We start from the raw sequence: 21424 nt of genomic DNA on the forward strand, positions 1-21424 counted from the left end.
TTCCCAAATACAGGAGAACCAAGCTTGTAGACCAATAAGACTCAAGGCTATAGTTACTGTCAAAAAAGCTTTAACACAGCGGAGGATCAGAATATGCAATTTGTATACGATGTAAATGTAGTGTTACTATTTCTTATTTTTAAGACATTTGCAAAAATGTTGTAAAAAAAATGTTTGCTTTGTCATTAAGGGGTATGAGGCAAAAAAAAAGCTATTTAGTCATGTTGAGTTGCAGGCTGTGATGTACCAAAATTACTTTAAAGGCTGTAATGTACCAACATGTGGATAAGAGGAGGACTCTGAATGCATTCATATTGAATACTTATGCAAATATTTTAGTAAACCCTCATTTAAATACAAATATTACAAAAACACAAATGTTAAATATTAATTTTGGAGTGAACACACATTCATTTTTTTTGTCAACATGCCAAAATCATCCAATCTTCACGAGTGAAGCCAGCTGGCAGTATCCAGACAGTTCTATATTTTTTTCTGACAATTCAAGCTTTATACTGTGAACGCATACTTTTATATTAATTTGTCCTCTAAACTGTGGATAGTTTAAGTAGTACAAATGTTAATCATAGAGCACAGTGCAAATGAGCAACCAACATACTGTATGTTATAGTGTGGGAGTGAACCATGGCACGTCATTAGTTCTACAGTGTGTCTCCATTATGCTTTGTTATAAATAAAAAATCTCAAGTAAATTCAATTTAAAAGAGGACAAAAGCGGGTAGAAGATATGTCATTTATTGGTACATTAAGGTTCTAACCCTACAAAGAATGTTTCTCAGATGTGTTATCAACCAGTGTCATTATAGTGACCCCCTTTAGTAAGTGTTGGCATTGGTGTGCTCCATGATGGTCATCATTGCCAGCCAGGTCTCCTTAGCAGTGGGGAGAATCTGATTGGCGGGCAGGATGAAACCGTAGCGACCAGTATCTCTCAGCTCAAATGTGTAGGAGTACTTTATGCCCTGGTTGTAAGTCCAGTCAATGGTACCGCCGCTAGCTTGATCTTAGAAAGAGAGAAAGAAAAATAACAATACCTGATACAACGGAGAGCCAAAAGTCTATTTAGATTTTGTTTTGATTTAACTGGATGTTGAGTATCATGTAGTCAAGGTGAGTTGATTGGTTGGCCTGAAAGGGTGTGCATGTTCAATTATGTGCAGTTGGCGGTTTACCAATGGATATGTGATACTTACAGATGGTGTTGATAATGCTACCATATCTGTAGCGGGTGCCATACAGGGAAGTAAGGTTTTTGACTGCCTTACTTGCCAGGGCGTGCTATTGAAAGAAATAAAATACAATCAACTAAATGTGTAACATGCTTGTACTAAGGTTAATGTAATGGATTCTTAAATTATTAAAGGTTAAAAAAAAAGTATTGTAAAATGACTATCATAGTTCTTATCATCGTACTCTATATGCCTTGTTTGATTGACGACCTGTCAACAATGTAATGATAATAAAGCCAATGGCACATTAACTACCACGTCACTACATAGTAATAGCTATAGCTATACTATAATAGTAAATAGCTATAGCTATTTACCGGTTATTAGATAAGTGAAACTTTGTTTGGGGGAGGTTGGGTTTTCCAGGGGTAGATTAACATTGATTTTGTTTTTGTAACACTTTTAACTGCCCCTTTACAGCATTGAGTTGTCCCTTTCACCACAAACCCACAGTGTGCCTTCTAACCCTTCTGTTTTCATCTCCACAACTAACACTTGCTTAACAATGTTTTACTACAGATGTTTGTATGCAGTGACATGGTAGTTTATGTAGCCTGAATGCAAAGTGAATGTATATTCAACAAATGATTATCAATGGCTGAGACAAATTAGAGTAGATTTTTGTCTCTGCTAGACCCACCAGCTCTTTTTGGTCCTTAGTGGGGGTTGAAGTGTAGCCGTAGGGATAGAGGAGCATCTGGGAGTAGGCATGGATGGAGACAAATGCCTTCATGTTACCATGAGACTTCACAAAGTCCACAATGGACTTCACCTCCGACTCAGAGTGAGCAGATCGGCCACTGTAGGTCTCAGAGCAGGGGTTTTTACTGGACCCAGGACCTGAAGTACAGTAGACATGACAACAAAAGAGAATTGACAATGTTACAACCAAAACATTCAAGTACAAAAAACTGCAGACTGGTATGACCAAACCACAACAATGGACAAAATAAAAAAATGTCACCATTTTGTTGAAGGAGAACATCCAGTTGGATGTAGCAGTGCAAAAGCGAAGTGATAATAAAACACAAAGAAGAAAAACTGCACCTCCAAAACCAGCATCCCAATTCCTGTTGGGGTCGACTCCAACACAGGAGGAGCCACTGTTGGGCTGCCTGGTCTTACGCCACATGCGGTTCTGAGTAAACAGAGAATGTCCCTGGAATGACTCGTGGTTCGCTAGTTTTAATCTACTTCATGACATAACTAGGTCAGACGGCAAACTTTATTCAACACCAATACCTAGCAAATGTCAAATGTACCGAATATACTGCTTCATGAGAAACACAATGTATCTATATATCCCTGCCCTTATATCATATTCAGTGTTCTAGCATCAAGGAACTCACATTGTTTTGGGTGTAGTAGAAACCATCAGGGTTGGTCACAATCTCCAAAAAGATATCCATTCTGTTCAGGATTGCGGTGAGGGTGGGGTCACTACCATAGTCAGTCACGATCTACATGGTGAAAAAAATATCATTTGATATTTTTATTTTTTATATATTTTCAAAGAGAAAAGAGTGGTCATTTAGCCATGTGGAGACGAACAAGGACATGGTGAGGTATACAAATGCAAAAGCAATTGCAGAAAAATTGAAAGTTCAAGGCACCTTCTTTGCAAACCAGGTACCACTGGCCTGGGTGACCCACTCCCTGGAGTGGATACCGGTGTCGATCCAGATGGCGGGGCGATTGGTTCCGCCAGTGCTGAACTGGGAAAGAATAAGAGATAGAAAAAGAGAGAATAAATAGAAAGCGTCCATGTAATAACAGTTACCATTAACTATGTAAATAATGCTAAGTCATGTGAAAAGGCTGTGTTAGAGCAAACAAATATTAACACATTTTTACCTTGAGTACATTCAGGGGACGTCCCTGGTAACTCTGGCCAATGACAATCTTGCTGACCAGTTGGGGATTCTCAGCCACTAGCATGTCCTGGAAACTGTAAATCTACAAAGACAAAGGACATAACTCTCTGTTCAACATGTGGATTTCAACAACAGGCATTTCATGGCATGTGTCAGCAGTGCATGTCATAAATATGTCATGCAAAGTAAATTGCCACTTGTTACCATGTTCTGCTTCTTACTGACCTCATTGATGGTGTGGTAGTTAGAGTAGTCAAATGCATCAGTGTTTCTGGGCTCGGCAGCGCGAGAGGCCATCCGCATTTGTGTTTGCTCCTCATCCAGAACAGCCTTCCGAAAACAATGACATCAATGTTGTTATGGTGGGTTGCTACGAAGGTTGCTATGATGACGTTATCACTTGGCATTCAGACCAATTATTGTAACTCTTGTGACAGAAGAAAACTCGGCAAGCTACAAAATTCCAAGTCTCACATTTGAAGAGGCACATTTCAGGACTTGACAATGTGGGGGTGGAGTTTGCAAGTCTGTAGTCTTTCGCTCTTCTCCTTCTAAGTGTTTGGAGACCCCCTACCAACCTGCAGGTCCTCGATCATGATGGTGTACTGCACATCCCTGGCCTCCAGGTAGGCTTTGACGGACTTCAGGCTGTGGAAGGGAACTCTGATGTCCACAGGGGTAGCAACATCAGTAGGTCCCCTCCAGACATCCAGCTGGGAATGAGAAGGAACAAACATATTGACTTGTCATAATTTATGGCTTGACAATATGTGAATGACATATCGAGTACATTTAATTTTTAAAATTAATTTATTTGAGTGATTATATGAGATGTGTGGCCCATTGGCTCTGCAATCACAACGCACATGCAGCATCTCCATCTCAGACAGGTCATGGAGCAGAGCGAGCTGGGACTCATCCTTCGCAGTGATACGAAGGACCTGATCCCTGTGGAGACACCACAACATCAAGACCTTGGCCAATGCAAGAGATCATATTGCAAGAGGGAAGTTGAAAGAGACTGTGATTGCTTAAAATGTGTTTCATTCATGTACGTTGAGTAAACTCTGCTAAAGAAATGTAAACATCCTTCTGAAGATCATCTATTTCTTGTTATTCAGAATAAGTCTCCATGAAAGATTTTGAAGCTAACACCTTCCCTACACATTACAATAAACATATAATGTATCAGAACCATTTGTTTTTAATCCTAAATGTTATTAGTGTTATTATACCACTCACTACACAGTCCAATATTATATAATTGCAATGAGGTTTTACGGATTCCTGAAGCCTTTCAACTCTCTACGAATGCCACTTACCCCTCAAAAGTGTCCTTGCCGAAAACGGCCACAAACAGAGCGATCAGAATGAGCAGTCTCTTCATCATGCCCAACAAAAGTGTATCTAAACTGTATATCCACCAGCTTTTATGCTTGCTGTGTGATGACACTGCCCACAACCTTGCCTAAGGTTCTCGACGTGTTACCCCTGCTGCTCAGTTTCCCACACCAGCCAGGACATACTGTGAAATGTTGGGTTGTTTTTTGATAATTTTCCATTTCTTTTAAAATTTGGGGCCAGAGAATATGTTCTGCAAACATTTTTAGAGCTACTATATTCCACATATTAATGATCTTTTCCTTCATTTAAAAATGTGTGAAAACATATGAGGGGTTAAATTAATATTTTTTACATTTTTGTAAGTCAACTGCTGTGCTCATGAGGTGTTAGTGGCGCACACCACATTATGAGGCAGACTTTTTTGATCAAATTTGTGTCACGTAATGAATGTAATAGTAATGTAATTCAAACCAAATATCAAAAGTCTTCTTAAACAGCGAAACATGGAACTACAAAAGATTCTTACTTTCACAAAGTGACACTTTGTATAATATCCTAATTCCAATTTACATAATTCACTTTCAGTTCCAAACACCCAACATTTGGTATCTGTTATTATTTGAGTCAATGCTAAAATGAAATTGGATTTGGAAAATATGTTTATTAAAAAGGAGAGTTGTACACTTTTCTAGATCTCTCTGACTCAACAGTTTTATAGCCTTACGCAATCCAGCTGATAACACCAGTACCAGAATAGGCAGTTTTTTCCAACTCAGGAAGTGTATTATTCATTAACAGAGAAGTCTGAAAGACACACCTAAAAACACACATAATACTTCTCTAAATTACTTAAATCTGCTTCATCTGTCAATGAGCTTTCAAAGCTATACTTTGTTTTGAAAATTGATTTAAAATGGAAATTTCAAACTGACTTTCTCAATGATTTATAATAATCTAAAATAAGGATTGATGTATAAAAAATATAGCATCAGATACTTTTATTAATTACATAATAAAATTATTAACATATTAATTATGTTATATAAATACAACTATAAGATGTTAATTAACTAGTTTTAATCGAATTCTTGTCAAATGCTTTCTTAATTTTTACTGGGTGAACACCGGTCGAGCGGTTTTGGACGTTGGCTTTTCTGTTACCAAACCACCACTCGAACCATATTTGGAAATTCAGCTTAAATTTCCTTCAAATTAGTGCGGGGCTTGCAGCTGGACCCAGCTGGACCTTTCTCCAGAAATGGTGGTTTGCGTACTGCAAAATGTGACCGGATGCAGTAGGACATAGTATGGACAAGTATGGCATACTGGCATACTTTGCATTTGACATTATCTATTGGGACAAACTAAGCTTTTTCTGGCATAGACCTAGGAATGTTTGGCAGTCTAACAGGCATCCTAAACATGAGGAATAAAAGAAACTCCTTTCGCTGACTCCCATTGGTCAAGAGTATAAGATAGCGGAAGTCAGACTGTTTCGTCACCAGGGCAGTATATTCGAAGATTGATGCAAACTGCCCGGCGGGGAAGCGAAGTAAACTCACCAAAAGCCCACTGATTTGTCTTAGACATTATAAATAATATTCTGTCTTTACGGTTTGGTATACTAAAAAGGACATAAAATGGAGGTGGAGAAAGAAGTAAAGAAGGTAAGATTTGGCATCGTTTGAAACTTTTTAAGAGAATGGAATGGGTAACGCCCTTAAAAGGTGTAGTCTAGCTGCCTGAGTACTGTAGCCAACAGAATGAACCAACCTTTAGCAGTACAGGACAGGTGGCTGACAACTACATACACTACATTTATTCTCTTCTTCTTCTCCTTTTTTGTACATGTCTTATTTTTAATTAACGGTCCACTTAAAGTCCTGTTCAAACGAGGTGCTGATTCATGTCTTATCCATCCTTTGTCGTTGTAGCTGTGCTGTGTTTGTTTTGAGGGTGTCCCGTCCTGTCCACTCAAAGCGCATTTATTGAGCTAGCAGGATTACACGTATGCTCATATCTATTATTGTAAAATGCAATCGGATACTTCGAGTCAACCATAAAATATTACAGGAGAACTTTGCAGCTAAAGCTACGCCGAGAGAAAGCTGCTACTGAGAGAAAGTGCATGTCTTGAAGCACAGATAGCTAGCACCCCCTAATCCCCTTTTGAGGCGTAACGTTTGCATTTGGGGTCTCGTATTGTCAATAATGCTAGTTGGTTTGTTTTTTCTTTCTACATTATGAGCAACAGCACCACGTTCTGACACAAGTAGCTCTAGCTAAATGTGGTTAATGTAATGCATTTACACAACACCTTTTGTATTTTGCCCATCATGTGCTGAAGGGCCACAATGACGACGTATCAAAACATTTAATTGCAGGACATCATTTAGCAGACGCTTCATCCAAAGCGACGTACAAATAGTCCACATAAAAAGTACAGTAATAGATCAAGGGTCAAAAGTGCATAGAGTTCAACTGTATTTGATGTTATAATCCCTAAACGGCTGTATTCACTAGCCTCATCGTAAAACGGAAGAATCGTTTACCATACCCAGTGTAATGTATTAAAACAAACAGTCACTATCAATCTCGTCGGCCCATCTCGGAAATGTGTGGCACACTCTTCTGACCAGGCCTTATTGCAGAATGAGTCACTCACATGGTAGCTGAAAGTAAATATAGAAAGGTGACTACATTCGTGACTAACTACCACTTAAGCTGCTCAGGACCCAGTCCTTGATCAATGTTCCACCCTAATTTACCATAAAAGGAACTTCCTAAATCATTTCCAGTTCACCATTGGGATTCCAAGTGACTAACCTAAATATTTAGATTCAGATTGGAGGGACCTGCGACTTTTGTCTTTTTCAAGATTCAGAGAGATGTAGATTGGCTGACTAGACTGACAGTCTATTGATAAGTAAATACGGCTGTTTTAATAATACAAACATTGGTTTTGTTTTGCAGATGACCCTGGGGCACGACTTTGGTGCTGGGGCTGCGTGTCTGAAATGCAAGGACAAATGCGAGGGTTTCGAGCTGCACTTTTGGAGGTCTGTATTTCTCTGTCCTGTCAACATGTCTTCCTTTTGAATTGGGACATGTAGGCTAGTCCCCATAAACAGAGTTTGACCAGCAGGTGTACCTGGCAGACACCTGTTTCACCATGCATCCATTTTCTAAACCAATGTGTCATGGAAAAATAGCTAATGGAAAATGTTGAAATCATAATTACTGTGTGACATGTTACGGTATTAAGGTATTTTATACTGAAAACATTTTAATCATCACTGCTTTCCTTTCACCTCACAGATCTCCCTATCGACCCCTGACCTACATACCCGTTAAGCTGTAGTAGTCCAGCAACTCTTTGGCTTTTGGCTTAAGTGATAGTGTAGTGATAGTCATTTTCATATACTGATGTAAGAGCTGTCTTTCCAGTTTTATTCTGTATTTACAGGCCAGCTCTTGCCGTAGCATGTCTTGCAGTCCTAGCTAATGACCTAGTCCTTCTTTTCCTATCTGAGGTATGTTATACAGAGACAAGCCAGTGTCGCTGAAATTATTAGTGAAGCATCCTTCATTGAATCTTAGGTTGCAATACGCATGTGAAAACAAGGCAAAAGATAGTGGACACCAGGATTATGCTTGTTTTCCCCTTAGAGCTCCACCAAATGCCAATGATCCATCTCGTTACACACTCAGGCTGACACATGACTATCATCAGTTCACAAGATAGGTTCAAACAGGAACACATACTATGTCAAGGAATTAATTAATAAGGAAAAATAGGATCTATTGATTGTGATGCAAATGCAATCCTTTATTCCCCCGACAATGAAAATAGTTCAGACATTGAAACAGCTAAACCATTGAAAATATTGAAACCAAATTAATGTCCTCACTTCCACAGATCCTATGCATAAAACGTGGCATATATTCTAGCATCAAATCAGGTATCAAGACGATCTCTTCCCTTGTTTTCCCCTATCAGAAAGATCTGCCGGAACTGCAAGTGTGGCCTGACTGAACACGACGTCCAGATGAACTCTGAAGAAAACAAGAAAGTGGGCAAGCTGTTTGAGGACACCAAGTACACGGGCCTCATCGCCAAGCTGAAGACGGACGGCGTCCCCACATACAAGGGCAACATGGTCACCATCACCCTGGCAAGACCTTCCACTGCTGCTGTCGTGCCACCTCAGGCCACTGCCTCAGCTGTTCCTGGCGCAGGTGCCAGTACGGTACCCGCACACACAATTCCAGCCAATATCACACCAGTGAAGGCAAATTCCGTGCCAGTGAAGGCAAATTCCGTGCCAGTGAAGCCCAATGCTGTATCAGCCAACGTGGTGCCAGTCAAGAAGGATGCCGCCCAGTCGGTCACTTACGAGTGGGTGCCGCCGGGAGCTAACCAGTACCTGGTAAGGATACGGTGCCCTGAATATTTGCATTGCCCATTTGTTTTATCATTAATTCATACGTGTATGTAGGGTTGCATATGTGTGGTAAATCCCCAGAATGGAATAAAAAAACATTAATTAAATAAGCAAGGTAATAAATAAAGGTTTAGTAAAAAAGTATATTCGATAAGTTGAGTGCTTGCAGCACAATGAAAAGAGGCTTCCAGCACAGTATGTGTTATTTCCTACACCACACGTACAGAAAGTTCTTAGCATACGCAACTGAAGACATTCTGTACTGGATTTAGGCGAAGAAGCACGTATTCTGTTAAATTTGGATTATATTAGTGCCTACATACTTTGTAGTTCTGTTTTCCTAGCTTATGTTTTGCTTTCATACCGTAATATCTATGTTTTAGCTTGATTTAGCATGCTATAGAATGAATGTTTAATTAAACTACTGACAATTATGTCTGCATATGGAATGCAAGAGTTCCTGTTAAATCCAGACAATTATCATGGAAAGTTTTCACCCTGAAAAATGAAATAGCTAGATATTTTGTGTAATATCTCAGCAGCTCTCTCACATCAGTAGGCCTTCATTTTAGTCACGAGCCAAGGGGAGGTGAACTTTAACTCCTTTTTGCCCGATCTTTCTCACCATCTGTCTCTGTCTGTTTCATAGAATCTCCCTTTGCACGTCCACATATCCCTCCCTTCCCAGGTTCTTACCTAATCAGTAGTTCCTCTCCGCTTGGGCCCACAGGCGGTGCGCTACATCGAGTTACTGCCGCCAGAGAGGCGCCCAGTTGCCGGTACAGTGGGAGCGGCCTACCGTCGGCAGCAGATGGCCCACCAGCTGCCTGAGCACGACCAGGACCCGTCCATGTGCCACGAACTGAGCCCTGGCGAGGTCAAGCAGATGCAGCAGTTTGTTCGCAAGTACAAAGACGAGGCCCTGGGGGTGGGAGACCTCTGTCTGCCTGAGACGATGGTTCCAGGAGGCCCCGGGGCTGCCGGAGGACCAGGGCCAGAGAACAGACCTGGAGGGCTTGGCGAAGGTGGAGTTGGGGTTGGGCCAGGAGCTGGAGCGGGGGGGGTCAATGCTGGAGCTGGCTATGGTCCTGGAGCTGGTGGGGCTGGGGTTGAGAACAGGGATGGAACTGTGGGCTCTGGTGCTATACTCACCGGACACCCTTGCCAGGGGGTGAGGCCTGTCGGTGGGCCTGTGACCAGATTTCCAGAGAGCGTAGGGTCTGGAGGGCCTGGTAGTCTTCGGGCAGCACAGACTGTGAGTCCTGGGGTTGGGGGTCCTGGGGTAGGGGGTCTTGGGGTAGGGGGTCTTGGGGTTGGGGGTCCTGGGGTAGGGGGTCCTGGGGTAGGGGGTCTTGGGGTTGGGGGTCCTGGGGCTCCTGGGGTAGGGGGTCCTGGGGTAGGGGGTCCTGGGGTAGGGGGTCTTGGGGTTGGGGGTCCTGGGGTAGGGGGTCTTGGGGTAGGGGGTCTTGGGGTTGGGGGTCCTGGGGTAGGGGGTCCTGGGGTAGGGGGTCCTGGGGTAGGGGGTCCTGGGGCTCCTGGGATTGGGGGGGTTGGGGGTCCTGGGGGATATGGAGAGACAGGGGACATGGGCACTGCCACTGGAGCTGGAGCCATTGGAACACCAGGAGCCCTCAGTGGCCTCACAACCGAGTTGCCTGGACAGACCTTTGTAAGTATGACTCAGAACGCACGTGTGACATCTTTGTGTTCATGTAAGCTTGTGCGTGGCTGTGATGTGCGTGAGATGGGCTGACCAGGGAGGTGGGTTACTGCAGACACAGAGAGCTTTGTTCAACTGATGGTTAAAGACCCCAGAGTATCGTTAACAATGCACTGACTATCTGAGATGAAGAACTGAAGACAGGCTTTGAGACTTAGGTTCTGAGACAATGTATACTAATGCTTCACAATGTGTTACCAATATGTTCAGCCTCTAAAGACCAATGAATGAACTAGGTTGCAATTTTCAAACAGTATCTTCAGCCTCCATCGAAAACCGGCACTCAAACTTTCATGAAAAGAGAATATCTTGAAACTGTTCAATGTGGCAGTGTCATGTTTCAGTAGCTGGTTGATGGATCTGTAGGAGTGTCATCTGTATGTGTGTCTCACTGAATAAACTGATCCCATTTAACCTGGTCTCAGTAACACCAAATGGGTTGAAGGTACCTTTTGGATGTGCTTCAATGGGACTTTATTCATAAACTGGCCACAAGGTGGAGCTAGAAGGGAAATTATGGGTAATGACACTCACCCGTGATGTTTTTTTGTTATGCTTAGCATCAAATCAATTTGTTTGGTTGGAATTTGAGATTAGTCATGTCTGGGGGAAAAACAGTGTAAATGAGCTCTGGTTTAACTTACCCAATTACCACTTATTTCAAGCCCCCATATGAAGTTACTTACTCCCATTGAATGAATGGATTTTGATTCACAACAGCTGTCAGGCAGTGTCAAAATGTGCATTGGAAAAAATGAACGTAGTCACGGTGATATTGGGGAACAGAAGTGGCATTGGTTTAGTGAGACACAAATGTAAATTAACACATTTAAATGTAACTCAACCCTGATCATATTGATATACCCTGATATTGACTGTTCCACATCCTCTTATTCACCTTTCTACCACCTGTCCCTTTTCATCTCTTCTGCCTCCATCCTTACCGCCCCTTTTCCCATCAACCATCCATCTCCCCACCCGCCATCTTTCCCCCCTCTCTATCGCTCTGTCCCCTTACTCCTCTTCCTCCTTCCATCTTTGCCTCCTACCCGTTCCTCCCTCCAGTCCTGCCACCAGTGCCAGCTGCCCATGCGACAGGGTGAACCAGCGGTGTATGCGGAGCGGGCTGGATATGACAAGCTGTGGCACCCCGGCTGCTTCGTATGCTGCACCTGCAGCGAGCTGCTGGTGGACATGATCTACTTCTGGAAGAAGGGCAAGCTTTACTGCGGCCGTCACTATGGAGACAGTGAGAAGCCCCGCTGTGGTGGCTGTGATGAGGTGACTTGGGGGTTAGACTTGCAGTCCTAGCTAGTCCTTGGGCGGCAATTGTTTCCCAGCTGTCAGTTATATTCCTAGATATCACATCGACCCTTTGATTCTGTACTAAATACAAGGTATTCTGTTTTAACTGTTTGTGTGTGTGTGTGTGTGTTACGTAGCTCATCTTCAGTAATGAGTACACACAGGCGGAGGGACAGAACTGGCACCTGAAGCACTTCTGCTGCTTTGACTGTGACTGCGTGCTGGCCGGGGAGACCTACGTTATGGAGAACGACAAGCCTGTCTGCAAGCCCTGCTACATGAAGAGCCACGCTGTGGTTAGTCCGGGTTGGGCAGCTTGAGTATGCATATACACATGGGCCATAAGGGTTAAAACACTAAGCCTGCACTTTAACCCCCCCTCTCTCCAGAAGTGTGTGGCTTGCCAGAACCCGGTGGAGCCGGAGGCCCAGCGCGTCTCCTACGGGGAGCACCACTGGCACGCCGAGCCCGACTGCTTCCAGTGCTCCTGCTGCTCCAAGTGCCTCGTCGGCCAGCGCTTCATGGCCATGCAGGGCATGCTCTTCTGCTCGGTGGAGTGCAAGAAGAAGACCCTGGCCTAGGGACGGGCCTGGTTGGAAGTTCCAAACCCTGTCCAGACAACATTAGATGGGTCAAGTCTGGACCGATCAAAAGGGTTGATTCAAGCCAACGGGTGTTGCTCTAGGTTGTCAAGTCTTCCATCAGTTACTAGCCAAGGCCTGCTGGCTTGTGCTAGCTAGCTTGCTAGCTAACTGTAGAGTTTTCTTATCAAGTGAAATTGAACTAAACCTGTGTAGAATTCCTCTGATGGACTTTCTTTCTTTTATTTTTTTTCATACCTCTCCTTTAGACTATTTGAATCTTTATATTGAATCCTGAGGATGCATATTACATCAAAACAAAACCAGCACACTCAGTGGTGAAACAAATACTGCCTTAATATAGATCTATCCATGCCTTCTGTTGCCCATGGAAGGTTCCATTCCGTCTTTCACTTTACATGGGACTTTTTCTTCTATTCTTTAATGAGATTACGTTTGTCAACCATAGACATTTCAGTCTATTTTCAGGACTGTCCTTCGATGGAAGCAGCTGTTAGTATTCTATAAAGTGTTATGGTACTATGCCACTGATCTGCAATGCTTTTTCTAGAAGGCACAAAGAATGTACTACTGATGTCCACCTCTATGCAGTTGAATCTTTAGCGATAGCAGTATACTTTGATAGCAATATTTGCTCAAGAGAAAACAAGTGCTTTATTGTTGTTCTTTTAATTTCACTGCAATATGGCATTATCTGATGCAATGGGTCCGGTACAATGAAAACGCTTAATGCATGTTATGTAGACTACAACATTTCCAGACTACAATGAAACAATGTACTAATTGATATGAGGACCAACTATGTACAGTGCAATGCAAATAAGCAAAGATAACCACTTTTTAAATTTTTTTCTTTTATCAGTTCTTATGTACTGTGTCTACCTTACCTACCCCCTTTTTGCACTTTCATATTTTTTTCTGCACTCTTAACAACCCTAATAAATGTTTTTTTTGTTGCAATAATTACCTCATGCCTAGTTCATATTCACAGGTCTTGTAACCGGAGGCGTTAACAACAGATCACTTATTACAACTCCACTTGTGCGAATGGCTCCTAATGTGTTAACACACTCAACTAAACCTTACTAAGGGGCTCGGCTAGCATAGCAGCCCTATTGCATCAATGGGACTTCTGTATGTAGTAGGGACGGCTCATGGAAAATCCACCTCAGACTGGATTGTCTTTTCACCCACTCTGGAAGCAATGGGACAATTCAAGGAAGCCCAAACACTTGGAGGAACCTGAACGGCAGCTCAATGTAATTTCCCTTCTCTTCCATAATGCATGTGTCCAGCCTACCAGCCTCTTGTTAAAACGCAAGTATATCTGCCTACTTCAGGGTTAGGGAAGGGACATCTGGGAGAGGTTCTCATGTTATTCTTTCCTTTGATGATTTGAAATTGTGCATTGTGGTTAGTTCCCCGCCCCCACCCATACACATACACACAAAAACTCTATAATATTACACTATAACTTGTTTTTTTCCCTCTATGCTAATCGTTACTTAATGTGCTGATTCATTTTCATGGTTCTCAGCGCCTACAGAAGGACCAGCAGTGTGTTGTGTGCTGTACAGAGAGATGCATGGGCAGGAGACATGCCGACTGCCCCAGATTGTAAACAGGTTCTGAGCCGGGACATTCGGTGTTACCGGTCCATTCCAGTCTGTGGTCCCGTCTGGACCTCCTCGGGATGCACTCCCTGGATCGACATTGGAGTCAGTAGTGCCTTCTTCCTCCTCAAGTCAACCACCATGCGCGCACCACGGTAACCAGGCCTCTGTACTGCCCTTCCCTTACACATCAAAACACGTTTTGCCAATAAGTTTTATAATAGAAGAAAACCTTTTTTGTCACCAAGCCACAAACGTAAGCATGTGGGGTTAAATACCGTTGGACTTGTCTGATGAGACTGAACTAACAAGACCACCAGAGGTGGATTTTGTGTAAAATAGCCATGGTCATACAGTAACCAACCTAATCCCCAGCATGAAGTATGGTGGAGGATGTATGTGTTTTACTTCCAAAGGCACTGGAGACACATGGCTACATGCAGTCCACCCCATTCAAGTACTAGCAGGTTTGGTATTTGATTTTCTAGCAGAAACACTGTGTAAAGCATAGCTCCAATTCCACACACAAATTGTTCACTGACCATAGATTTGAGCGGGGAGGGCTGAAGACCAGAGAGACCACAAGCAACGACGTAGGACTGAAGATCTGGAAGATTTCTGTGTAGATTAATAGTCTCAAATCCCTTTCTATAAGTTCTCGCCAACATTAACTCGAACCTCATGAAACATTACAGGATCTTGCTCATCTTTGGGCATCAGTGTCTTATTTAACACTGCATAGGGTGTGATGGGTAGTTTAAGGAGCAGCACTTCCTGGCTGAAAAAATATGTAAAGATGTTTATAACATCGTAGTCACCACGTGTTTCAGAAGCGGCAGTAGCATCAGCCATCTCAGGGCAAATGTCAGCAGTGTAAAAACTCCTCATAGCCTGCATTCCTTATCTCCCTGGAACAAGCGTAAGTGTGAGAGAGGGAGAGAGGGGAACGCCTCATTTTTTAGCAACATCGTCATTGAATGTCTCTGGACTTGTCAATCAGGACCTGGGAAGGAAGGTTTTTTGTATTTTAAAGTTTTCCGATAAACTGGATTGGGGTTTCTTTTAACACCACTTACCAGTCACAGTGAGATGTTGGTACTGTAAGTTCACTTCCTACCCCGTGTACACAAATACACCAGGATAACTATAATACTAAGTAGCTCCACTTTTTGTGTAATTAAAATATATTCATTTCACAGACAATCATGAAATAAAATGTTGAAAGGGAAAAAACTTCCCAGAACTGGTTTCAAAAGTTGCTACCTGCTAATTATACATTTGATCATGAAATGTCTTTGCCTACACCCAAAAGCATTTCACAAGGGATCAACCCATGTGAATAAGTGTCAGTTTGTCGAGTGAGCGCTTTCCCCAGTGGTTTGTTTATGAATAACCATAGCCCCAGGCTCCAGGAGCACAGTGTTCCCTTCTTCCTCTTGTCCTTCTCTTACCTCTCCACCTAGGTCTGTCTGGAGCGAAGAGATGGTATAAAGACCAACTTTATCTTTATTTCTTCACTTTATTCATACCAGTCCCAAGATGTTTCCCCTTGCCGTTATTCTTGTCATTCATGATCATCAATTATTAACTTAATATTCTATTCACCTAATCTTCTGTTATACTTTGTTTCACTTCTTTTCTTTTCTCTTTACTCTTTCTCTATCTCTCTTTCTCCTTTTCTTTATCTTTCCCCTTGCTTTTTTGACCTCTAAAATTTGGCTTTGCTCTCACGCAAACTCCCATTCTCACAGCATTACCAGAAACAGAAGCAGGGATGCCTGTTGGTTTAAGAGTTTGGTGCTTTCTGTATCTCACACCATATGGCATCCAGATTCTTCACTTGATTTCAATGTGAAGACAGACAAGACTGATGACCTGGGACATGCTGATCCCACCTAAGCATCTCTCCCCTCCCCTCCCCCCTCACTCTCTTCCACTCTTTCACTCCCTTTCCAACAGGAGGAAACCTCCCACCCCCACATACCTCACATACACTCTCTCTACACTTTAGAGCAGGGAGAACACAGGCCAGTAGGGGGCCTCTGTACAACCTTGTGTTGACTGCCCAGCTACTGTCAAGATATTATGGTACCCTGGTGTGAGAAGCCCTTTTCATAAACATCTTCCTCCACTCCAACATGGAAGCAACACCTGCAAACGGTTGGAGTACCAATATCATTTACAGCTTAACCCTTGTTATCTTCGGGTCATTCTGACCCATCAGTCATTGTGACCCACCGTCGTATTGCGACAACTTTACCGCATACCAAAACACAGTGAAGCATTTTTTTCTGTTAACCGTTGGGCTGTCTCAGACCCCCCACATTGCGAAGGTTAAAAGAAAATTATTTGTATTTGTTTTTGTATTGGGTAAACACAACGATGGTTCGTTATGAACCTTTGGGTCATGTGACCCGAAGGCAGCACAAGGGTTAAAACTTCAGCTGCACAAGTGGCATCACTGTCACTCCATGGAGACAGAGCCAATTATATACAGAGCTAGCAAGATAAAAACCAGAAATGTCCCTTCACTTTTTTCACATTGTGGATATATCAAACGGAGCAGTTGAGTTCAAGCTCACCCCTTGCCTTGACAACCCTACCTTGAAAACTCACTGACCTCCGAGAAAGGAACAAAGACATTCTGTCAGTTGTCCAGGTGATACTGAATCTTGCTTTGCCACATTGTAGAAAGATACTTTGATGAGGTGCAGCAAAAGAAAAACTGTCTACACTGTGTCATGACATCGGTTGCCTGACAAACTGGTTGGTTGTGAGGTCAAACGAATGTTAATGCGGACTAAAGCACACAAAGCTACAGCTTGGTCTATACTGTGTGAGCTTTTAGACAGCTGTGGCCCTGGCAATCCAAGTTTACAGTCACAGATCAATCTCCATGTGACTAAATGTCAATACACAGAATTCCTTCACAGTTACAATAAAGCTTTCGAGTTTATGAGCATTTATTGCTAAAAAGCTGCACCATGATTGTTTAGGAGGTAATGATCCACTCACTGCCTGCCCGTTTGCCATATGCTTTATTACGACAGCTCTACTCTAGATGACCGATTGTTCTCACCTGGAAATGAATGACTCAATCAATTTCCTTTTTTCCTTAACCATATCACAGCTTATGGAACTTGGTAATACAGGTCACTGGCACACATACTGTACTGCAGGTTCAATAAGGGAAAAAGTTGTTTAGAAGTACAGATTACTATCATATCCTGCAAGCAGCATGGCACTCTGTCTGCTAACATGAGCAGCCAGGACTCTGATTCTTATTACAAGTTTCCTTTTCCTCTCATTGTTAACCACAGCACTTCCTCTTTCCAATGCTGGAAAAAGTCTGCTAGTATTCATACACTGTAAACTGCGTGGTCAACCATCCTCTCAAGGTTACAGCAGTAGCGTAAAGCAAAAAAAGTGAGAATCCTTGTCCACTTTTAGATGCACCCTTGCGAAATTCTTATCAGGAATGTTTCACCAGATGTGGCCATTTTGAATCATGCAAACCGCACCTCAAAGATGCAATCCACCCTTCGGAGAAAAGGTTTTGAGGAGAAGCACGTGTTGTGATACGAGTGGGCTGATGCTGCTGCTCTGAGGCACACATGCTGGGTAGACCAGAGTGGGGAGGAGAGTGTGGGAGGCAGTAAAGCCAGGTGTTAAGCCCTCAGCTATGCCTCGTATATAGAGTTTCCCTCCACCACCACCTCCATCCACTGTACACCTGTCATCTGAGTAACTATGGAGCTTATGTAATATTAACGCAAAGACTCCGCACCACACAGGCCACACTCTTCGGAGACACGTTTAAAACGACTTTTGGTTGTGTATATGCCATGATTTACCAATGGAGCGACACTCGACTTGAAGATAAACTGGTACAGTGCGAAGTGAAGACATAAGCCAGTGTGTTTGAAATGTATGTTTCAAGGAGGGCCTGACATCGTTCCTGGCAAGAGTATGCTATCATGGTTTGTATTACCCACACAGGTGTACACGTGTTAATAGACCTGTGTACCACACACACTGGTAGTGAGCTTAAGCGAACTCTCTCCTCACTCCCCTTATTCTACGACGCCCCCCTCTCTCTTTCAACGCACACACTCTCAAAGGCATAAGTACCAGCAAAGACGTACAGTGTCTTCCCCATAAACGCTACACAGAGTGGGCTTAGTGAAACCGTGCCTCATTACCGAAGCACTGTTCCATGTCATGAATACAGAGTTGCTCTCCCAGTCAGTATCCCCACCAGCTCCTTAGTCAACTGTGGAGGACTTTTTTCGATGCTCCGTTCTGCCTGGTAGACAAGTGTAATCCTCTTATTTAAAACAGAAACCATGAACTGCACCTGAAATGTGACACACACACCCAAACTCACCAATGCTCGCACACACACACACCACTTACAGTACTTTTAAAGTGTATGCATATATATTTATACTGTAAATAGACGTACATATACTTTATATATCCTGTACATACATGACACAAGAACATATAAAGTTGATGCATGTACTTGACACATAAACACATACAGAAAGTGTAAGGGGAAATTAGTGCACTTTTTGCAGTCTCGATTTTGCTTAATTACCAGCCTCCACCACCGATACCCTCTTTTTTCCAAGCTTCCTACTTGCTAGATAAGAATTTCTCCCCCAAGTTTGGCAAATCCCTGGAACACACTATTTGAGAGCCAATAAATGTCCACTGCAGGAATTCAGGGATGCCTTGTATGGTAATACAAATTGAGCAATGAGTTTCATTTTATTCTTTCCAAAAAAATGTCTCTGGCAGTGAGTCTAGCAAGGCTTGTTCCACGCCCACGGATGAAAGATTAAGGAACAAGTGAAGAAGAGGAATATCCCAGACCTTTCCACCTTCCCACATCAAGCACTGCAGTGCGAGGAATATATGGTTATGGAACATTCCTCACACTCTCACTCTCTCTCTCTCTCTCTCTCTCTCTCTCTCTCTCTGTCTCGCACGCACGCACACATCCATAAGGGGTTGTAACTGGTCAGGGGCCAAAACCTATTAACCCTTGTTATCTTCGGGTCATTCTGACCCATCAGCCGTGTGACCCACCGTCGTAATGCGACAAATTTACCTCATAAAAAAACAAAGTGAAGCATTTTCTTTTAACCGTTGGGATGTCTCAGACCCCCCCACATTGCAAAGGTTAAAAGAAAATTATTTTTATTTGTTTTTGTATTGGGTAAAACTGGGTAAACACAACGATGGTTCGTTATGAACCTTTGGGTCATGTGACCCGAAGGCAGCACAAGGGTTAAGCATGGCATGTTTAGTGTATTTACAATGAACAGGGAGTGGAGAGTGCGATGTTTGGGGATCCATCAGAACCACGGTGGTGTGAACCTCCTGGGCAGGAGGCCGAAGGTGCTTTTGACACGTAGGTGCATTGTGTACTATGAAATGCCTGGGGGATTCAGGGGGATTCCTCCGACCCCCTCCCCCTCCTCCCAGCCCCTCTCTGCCTAGCACTCCCTCGCTCTCTCTCTCTTGGGGGAGAAGGGGGCAGCGCACGCTTTCTTTACGTCTCAAGTGGGACATCTTCTGGAAATAGAAAAATAGTGTTTGAGAGAGAGTTTCAGTGTCAGACCTTTAGACACATTTCAGTAGAGAATGATGAAGTAGGTGTCAGCTCTGGCCGGGCTCACGACCTGACCCCCCCCCCCCCCCCCCCCCCACCCTGCCACCTTTGGCTGCACCTTCCTTCTGGAACGCTTTTTCATTTTACTGTCTGGCCTCCAAAAGCCACACTCGTCTGATTAATAGAAGATTTTCATTGATATCGATGAGATGAGCTGTATTCATTACTCAGTAAGAAAATTGCCTTGACACTTAGATGACCAAATAATGAGTTCTTCATCCATAAAGCTTTGCTAGTTGACGTAAAATTATATAATACAGTTACAGTAAATCTTGTAAAATACATCATCTGCTGGAGGTACTATAGAAATGCTTCCTGTCCCATTAATGTGTACATTTAACAATCAACATACAGAAGTGTAAGTAATTGTTTTGTAATTAGGAGATTGCTCATAAACACAATCTTGGGATGTTTTCAAACTGGGCCTTTTCCAACAGAGACATCCTATATTGTTGTGAGCTTGTCCATGCTTGCTGAAAAGAATGCAATACAAGGATTTGGTGATGACGGGTATCTCTAGAACCTTGTTGTTGTTTAACATTTATGTCCAGGGAAAAGTGTGTGTGTTAAACTGATGTTGATCCACACATCCCACAATGCACCAGGGCTTGTTAGTCTGACCATCCCTGGTTGAGGACCAGATTCCCTTTAGTTGCTTCAGGGAGAAAACATTGTTTTTGTAACATTTGTATTATTATATCATTCATGATTGCTTGAGATTTTGCTTTTCCTTGAAATGTGTCAGTTTCAAGCATTGTGTATCAGGCATTATGTGTCTACATTTGAATGTTTATTGAAACCACACTCAATGTTGATGTGACATCTTGATGTATTTTAGGTGGGGTGATAAGTTGTTCCTTGTGTTCAAATTGCTAAGAGACGTTAACCAAATGGATCCCGTGAGCGATAATAACGTCTTGTTCCTGAACTGTAGGTAATGACATTCTAGTTAACATGACAAACAGTTGAGAAAATAAAAATGGAATGTCCCAAGACGCTAAGTAGGTTGCATGAAGCAATCTTCTATCTCTTACACCCCTAAATAATACATGATTTCGGGTGTCTATCTGGCAAGGTGTGTGTGTCCTGGTCTGGATAAACCTGCTTCATACAGTTTCTCAGCATTCTGCAACTACATAGCTGTCATACTCCAACACTGATCTCACTGTAATGACAAGCCAGCCAATGTGTCCCAGTGCTTTACAGAAGATTAGGAATTAAAACATTGATGACAGGGTATGGAAGCTGTGGCCAATTTTGGAAGACAATGGATGTTCGGCCCATGCGCCCGGGTGGACCGGATAAGTCTTTGAAGCTTAACCCTCGTGCTGCCTTCGGGTCACATGACCCAAAGGTTCATAACGAACCATCGTTGTGTTTACCCAATTTTACCCAATACAAAAACAAATTAAAATAATTTTCTTTTAACCTTTGCAATGTGGGGGGTCTGAGACAGCCTAGCTGTTAAAAGAAAATGCTTCACTTTGTCTTTGTATGCGGTAAATCTGTCGCAATACAACGGTGGGTCACAATGACTGATGGGTCAGAATGACCCGAAGATAACACAAGGGTTAATCACAAGAGCGAAAGA

General features: G+C 42.8%; 2 protein-coding genes across 2 annotated transcripts; one reads left to right on the forward strand and one right to left on the reverse strand.

The window, feature by feature from the left end:
- Positions 1 to 740: 740 nt before the first annotated feature.
- LOC136941561 (carboxypeptidase A1-like) lies at positions 741 to 4517 on the reverse strand. The gene is made up of 11 exons (XM_067234095.1): positions 4447 to 4517; positions 3991 to 4072; positions 3703 to 3837; positions 3350 to 3454; positions 3105 to 3206; positions 2864 to 2965; positions 2600 to 2710; positions 2298 to 2388; positions 1891 to 2090; positions 1215 to 1299; positions 741 to 1024 (listed from the first exon to the last, which is right to left on the reverse strand). Exons 1-11 carry the CDS (start codon positions 4512 to 4514, stop codon positions 837 to 839), a joined length of 1269 nt encoding a protein of 422 aa, XP_067090196.1. The 5' UTR covers positions 4515 to 4517; the 3' UTR covers positions 741 to 836.
- A 1477-nt stretch (positions 4518 to 5994) lies between these two features.
- tes (testis derived transcript (3 LIM domains)) lies at positions 5995 to 13499 on the forward strand. Its single transcript, XM_067235126.1, has 7 exons — positions 5995 to 6135; positions 7442 to 7527; positions 8469 to 8898; positions 9644 to 10582; positions 11699 to 11914; positions 12076 to 12234; positions 12328 to 13499. The coding sequence occupies exons 1-7, from the start codon at positions 6109 to 6111 to the stop codon at positions 12517 to 12519; spliced, it is 2049 nt and encodes a 682-aa protein (XP_067091227.1). The 5' UTR covers positions 5995 to 6108; the 3' UTR covers positions 12520 to 13499.
- The last annotated feature ends 7925 nt before the right edge of the window (positions 13500 to 21424 follow it).

Source organism: Osmerus mordax, chromosome 4 (genome assembly GCF_038355195.1).
Source record: "Osmerus mordax isolate fOsmMor3 chromosome 4, fOsmMor3.pri, whole genome shotgun sequence".
Classification (NCBI taxonomy): domain Eukaryota; kingdom Metazoa; phylum Chordata; class Actinopteri; order Osmeriformes; family Osmeridae; genus Osmerus; species Osmerus mordax.

Bases quoted from the DNA above. Each gene is read 5' to 3' on its own strand.
- LOC136941561 (XM_067234095.1), bottom strand. From the start codon at position 4,514: ATGATGAAGAGACTGCTCATTCTGATCGCTCTGTTTGTGGCCGTTTTC. The intron at 2,389-2,599 runs GTGAGTTCCTTG...CTGTTTACTCAG, and splicing joins TCTACTACACCCAAAACAAT to AACCGCATGTGGCGTAAGAC. The intron at 1,300-1,890 runs GTGGGTCTAGCA...TTCTTTCAATAG, and splicing joins CTAAGGACCAAAAAGAGCTG to CACGCCCTGGCAAGTAAGGC.
- tes (XM_067235126.1), top strand. From the start codon at position 6,109: ATGGAGGTGGAGAAAGAAGTAAAGAAG. The intron at 6,136-7,441 runs GTAAGATTTGGC...TTTGTTTTGCAG, and splicing joins TGGAGAAAGAAGTAAAGAAG to ATGACCCTGGGGCACGACTT. The intron at 12,235-12,327 runs GTTAGTCCGGGT...CCCTCTCTCCAG, and splicing joins ACATGAAGAGCCACGCTGTG to AAGTGTGTGGCTTGCCAGAA.